General features: G+C 47.1%; 1 protein-coding gene across 4 annotated transcripts in view; it reads left to right on the plus strand.

Moving 5' to 3' along the window:
* ADCY8 (adenylate cyclase 8) overlaps nucleotides 1–5,394 on the plus strand; it is a 227,203-nt gene extending 221,809 nt beyond the window's left edge. For all 4 annotated transcript variants that reach the window (XM_047728238.1, XM_047728239.1, XM_047728241.1 and 1 more), the window contains 3 exons: nucleotides 455–547; nucleotides 1,972–2,086; nucleotides 4,899–5,394. In XM_047728238.1, coding sequence (XP_047584194.1) covers nucleotides 455–547; nucleotides 1,972–2,086; nucleotides 4,899–5,386 — 696 coding nt within the window. In that variant the 3' untranslated portion in view covers nucleotides 5,387–5,394. The remainder of the gene's footprint in view (nucleotides 1–454; nucleotides 548–1,971; nucleotides 2,087–4,898) is intronic.
* Nucleotides 5,395–6,000: the final 606 nt, after the last annotated feature.

Consider the following 6,000-nt stretch of genomic DNA (forward strand, 5'->3'; position numbering starts at 1 on the left):
GGGGTAAGGGAGGGAGCAGGTAGGTCATGATGGTACAACGACCAGGTAGAAGTCAACAATGGCTCAGACCAGTATGCTGACAGCAAGTGTTAAGATTCCAAATACATGTTGAAGGTATAGCCAAAAAGATTTGTTGGTGGATCGGGGAACATTTGTGATTTCTTTTTTGAACCAATAAAATAACCATATATTTCGAAGATTCACTGAAAGAGATCTACTCCTTAAAGAGTATCTGGGCACACCCATCGTGATGCCTGGCACTTAGCAGGTGCTCAGTAAACATATGTTGACTGCCTTAAGGCATGCTTCTCAGAGAGAAAATTAGCTGTCTCAAGGATGCTAAACCAGACACAGGTAGTCCTCATTGTGAGCCGGGGGCCTGTTTCAGGAAAGCACCCTCATCTTCTGGAAGAATAAACAACAGGACTAACATTATTGCCTGGATCTATTTTAGCTCCTCGGTGAAGACCGGTTCCAAGACATTGAAAAGATTAAGACCATTGGCAGCACCTACATGGCCGTGTCAGGCCTGTCCCCCGAGAAACAGGTAAAGAAACTCCTTGCTATCAGCCACACTGCATGGCAGATGCCTCACTATGGTCATGCCAGTGAAGGCAGTGAGGCCACCGTCACCAGCCTGCATGCGGGCATGGGGAGAGACTCTGATGAAGGGGATATTCTAGTTGTGTGACGTACATTTGCTCCCACGGGCAGTGGGGTCTACTGGATGAAACAATGCTTCTTTACAACTGAGAACTCCATTCTGAGCCTTGTTGTTGACTTGATGAACAAAATCAGAGCCACGAAATTACCCTGGGTATGAGTTAGTCGTGGGTATTACCAAACCCCTGATGCCAACCTGTTTTCTTATTCTTATGGTATGTAAGAATATTAATAATATCTCTCACTCTGTTGAGGGCTGACTATGGGCCAGGCACCAGTGTCAAGTAGGAACACTAGCATCTACCTTCCAGCGTTAGTAGATGAGACCTGAGACTGTGTCATGCTCCCACGCAAAAGCCTACATGGATCGTAGTCTACGTTACTAGGAAGAAGGAATCCTCATTTCTTCTTCTCATCCTTTCTTCACTTGCTTTCCAACTAAAAACCTAGAAGCATTCCATGAGCACCTACCTGGGAAGACATGCACACTAGTCACTGGATGCACATGTGTGGAGCTTTATAGCAGGGTTCACAAAGTACAACCTGCATGCCAGATCTGACCCACCATTTGTTTTTGTCAATAAAACTTTATTGAAACACAGCCATACCCATATATTCATAGTTTATCTTCGGCTCCTTTCAAGCTAAAATGGCAGCGTTGAGCAACCATGACAAAGCCTAAAATATTACTACCTGACCCACCACTGAAATGATTTGATCTGCTTTGCTCTGCTCTGCTCTACTCTGCTCTGCTCTGCTCTGCTCTGGAGGAGCACAAAGTGCTTTCAAATACACAGTCTCATGCAATCCCTGGGAAGCAGTCAGGGCACGTGTGCAAATCCCCATTTTATAGATGAGGAGATTGAGGTTCAGAGAGGCCCTAACGCTTACTCTTCTCCTCCCTCAGGAGTTCTGTGAGCAAAGGTCTATATGAAACATCCCTTAAACAGATGGTGTGAGTGCTTCAAAGGAAATATACAGATTTCCTAGCACTTACACACACACACACACACACACACACACACACACACACCTGTAAGTGTACTCAGGAATGCATGGCATGTCAACCCAACAAGTGTAGATGTGGGGAAAGGAATATGATGAGCCATGCATATTATACTTGCTTCAGCAAATCTCTCGTCATCCTGCGTTTCGGGGATGCTGCTGACTGGAGTGTACAGAGGCTCACATATCTGGTTATCTCCATCTCAGGGACACACAGGTGGGTTAGGACATAGGACAGGCCCCTGCTGCAGAAAGGTTCATGTTCGCCACAGTGAATGAATTCTTCTCTCCCCTCTGCTCCAGCAATGTGAAGACAAGTGGGGACATTTGTGTGCCCTGGCTGACTTCTCCCTTGCCCTGACTGAGAGTATACAGGAGATCAACAAACATTCCTTCAACAATTTCGAACTCCGGATTGGTGAGTAGCCGCTGGAGGTGTGGTGAGTAGCCGCTGGAGGTGTGGTGAGTGGGGTCCCATAAAACTGGCTGGCCTGGCTCCATCAGAACCTCCCATGCCCTGGGCCATGGGTAGCTTTCTCCTGCAAAATGCAGCAGGCTCGCTGTGACCTTGCCAAGGACAAGGACAGCATCAGCTCAGGCCAGTCTGGCCTTCTTGTCACTCAGGGTGCCAGAAGCCAGGGAACAGTGCTGGCCTATGTGCAGAAATACACAGCAAACACTACAAGTTACCTTTCCTCCAAGTTACTTGTGTAGTACCCTACCCACACAAGGCCCTGCTGAGGGAGAGAGATGAGTCATCTGTCCTTTCACTATGACTTCATGTCATCTGATGCTGTTGGTCAGTGTGCTGCTCCCCAGTTCTTCTGGATAATGCCCTAAAAAAAAGCAGGATTTGACTCCTAAGTTTGTCAGATGCTGTATTGCTCAAGGACAGACAGAAAACCTTTCAGCTCTTCCCTTGGTCACACAGTTCACACTTCCTTGAGCTTAGAGACATCCAGGAGTAATGCAACAGTGCAATGGAAATCATAGCAATGTGACTAGTGACCCTTTATGATGTGTATAACTCGTCAATGTCTTCAGCATCCCTGCTGATTCTAGAAGACCTCCTCCAGCACAGTGTAAACACCCCTGCTCTAGTCCACATCCTCATTTCATAGTGGGTCAATTCAGGCCCGGAGAAGGAGAGTAATAGCTTATGATCACACAGCCAAATGGCCACTCGGGAAGGGGCTCCAAGACGTCGGGACAGATCAATGACATTCTGGCTGCCAGGCTCCAGGCTAACACAGCCTTTGCTGTAGTGTTCAGATTTTAGATGTCCTCTGGCCAGCATACCATCGACTGACTTAGCTTTCCCTGAGTAGCTTTCAAGAAACAAGGGTCAAGAAATGCCAATATCTGACTTGTCAGAGCTAGCAAATGCCACGCACCTTTGTTCACCAAAATAAAAAGAAGTTCTGTTTTATGTTTTGGATCTATGGCTGGGATGCTCAGGGCTTGTTCCCACATGTTCCATCGACCCTACGTGTTCCTTCTGAAATCATTGACTACACACTTGAACGAGGACTAAAAAAGCAGAACATCAACCTTGAACAAAGCAGGAGATGTCGCTGGGGTCAGGGCTGACCCTTGGTGTGAAATTCTGAGTTCTGGCATCGTTCAGGGGTTAGAAGATCATTTTCCTAGCTTCCCTGGGCATCTCAGTTTGTATTTGGGGTCCACTGATACTGGTTCTACAACATTGGGCAAGACATTCGAACCCTCTGATTCCTTGTGTGAAAGCTGGGCATGATATTATTTACCCCCACCTCACAGTAGTAACCTGGATTCAGACAGGGTAATGCCTGTAACGTGGTCTGCAAATCATAGAGAGATCTCCGTCACTGTAGTTCCCATGTGGTCCAAAAGGTCTGCGTCCCCAATTTCTTAGTCACTTCTATCTGATTTTGTGTAGGGCAGGGAGGGGCTTGCTCTTCCCTCTGCCTGGAATGATCTAACCCAGATATCTACATGGCTTGTCCTGTCACTGTCTTCAGATGTCCACTCAGAAAGGCCTTTCCTCACTACCCTCTCCCAGAATGTCCCCTCCCACCTCTCTCCCTCTAACCCAACTGGTTTTTCTTTACAGCCTTTATGATTCATTGATAAATTACTTTTTTGTTTGTTTGTTTCTGTCTCTCCCCAGTAGAAGGTAAGCTCCATGAGGGCTGAGGCTATGTCTCTTTTCCTTTCCACCATATCCCCCATGCCTGGAATAATGTTGGTCCCGAGCAGGTGTCTAGTCAGTTTGGTAGAATACATGAGAAATTCTAAGTCTACTAGAAGGAGACAGACATGCTCACCAACATGATTAGTGAAATGCTATCATTCCTAGAAGAAGCCCATGTTGCATAAAAGAGGAATCATTGAAACTGTCTTCAAAGACATTTGCCAAATTAACCATGGGATTGGGCAGACATGACAGTCCAAACCAGGAGATGAGCAGAGACAAAGGCACGGAGGTATGTTGAAGGCTGGCAGGTGAGGGCAACTCCAGCACTTTGGGGTGGGTACAAGGCAAGGTGAAGGGTGAGAAGGTGAAGTTGAAGGGGAGAGTGGTAGTGAAGGAGGCTGACAAAGCAGACAAGAGCCAGATTCAAGAGACCCTTGGCTGTGATTCCAAGGTGCATGGGCATCATCCTATAGGCCAAAGGAGCCATGGCAGGTGTTGAAGTGGGCTGGAGCTTGGTCAGATGCCCTTCAGCAGTGGTATGGAAGACGGTCTGCAGGAAGACAAGACAGGGGATGGGGAAGCCAGTTGGGAGGCTTTTGCCATGAACCAAGGGAATGAAGCTCAGGACCTGAAAGCAGACAGAGAAGGAAAATGCCTACCCAAGTTCTCAGAGCTCTGTAGTAACAGAGGCTGGAGGACACCCAATATCCTGACTCATGGTCCAGTGCTCTGTCTGTCCCAGCAGCTGAAATAAGTCATTGTCCACATGAGAATAACAGTTTCTTCTCGAGTCCTCCTTGGTTGTTAGGCACCATGCTAAGGCCTTACTTCATAATCTCAATTCATCTTCTACATTGTAGATGGGAAAAGTGAGGTCCACATAGGCTAAAGAATGGACACTGGCCATATATGTAATGAGTGACTGAGGCAGGATCTGGGCCCTACGATGTATCCGAAGGGGCGACCCCCTCACTGGTCACTGTCCCAGGCAGGGGTGCAGCCATCTCAGAGATGTCCCTCTTCTCTCATCTCTCACTCCTTTGGTCACCTGCAGGCATTAGCCATGGCTCCGTGGTAGCTGGCGTTATCGGCGCTAAGAAACCACAGTATGACATTTGGGGCAAAACCGTGAACCTGGCAAGTCGAATGGACAGCACAGGTGTCAGCGGCAGGATCCAAGTCCCCGAGGAGACCTATCTCATCCTGAAGGACCAGGGCTTTGCCTTTGACTACCGAGGGGAGATCTATGTGAAGGGCATCAGTGAACAGGAAGGAAAAATCAAAACGTACTTTCTGCTGGGAAGAGTCCAACCCAATCCATTCATCTTGCCCCCGAGAAGACTGCCCGGGCAGTACTCCTTGGCTGCAGTCGTCCTGGGCCTTGTCCAGTCTCTCAACCGGCAAAGGCAGAAGCAGCTGCTCAATGAGAACAACAACACGGGGATTATCAAGGGTCATTACAACCGGCGGACTTTGTTGACACCCAGCGGGCCAGAGCCTGGAACCCAAGCCGAAGGCACCGACAAGTCTGATTTGCCATAAAAGCATTTTCTTTGTGTTTCTTTTTTTGTATTTCTTTTATATATAAAATAAATATACTAATAAAAAGGTTTAATTTTTTTTAAAACAAGGATGGTTTCATTAGTCTTTGGCTACACTAAACTGAAGATAGGAGTTGAGTTTCTCTTCCATCACAGAACTTTACTGACCACCTCTTATGTACAAGGTTCCTTAGGAACACAGATAAATAAGGCCTAGTCCCTGACATTGAGAGGTTCACAGTTGAGTGTGAAGGAGGGACTTGTAATTAGACATTTGACATACCTGCCTTTTATTGAGCTCCTGCAGTGTGCAGGGCCCAATGCTCAACTATTTCTATAATTACCTCATGTAATCCCCACAGTACTTTGCACATCCCTTCAACCAGCATATACTGAGCACCTACAATGTTCCTCTGCTTTCCTAAGCTCCAGAGAAATCCTGGCCTAAGTCTTACCCTCATAGAGCTAATATTCAGGGTGGGGATAATATATCATATTCTTATAATGGTCTACATCCAGGTAGGGGTAGAGACAATAAAGAAAATCTGGTAGAACAGTGGGGGAAAGTAATTGGGGGTCAGGGAGGCTGTTGAGCTGGAATCCACAAGAAAGACT

The sequence above is a fragment of the Lutra lutra genome, chromosome 4 (assembly GCF_902655055.1).
Source record: "Lutra lutra chromosome 4, mLutLut1.2, whole genome shotgun sequence".
Classification (NCBI taxonomy): Eukaryota; Metazoa; Chordata; class Mammalia; order Carnivora; family Mustelidae; genus Lutra; species Lutra lutra.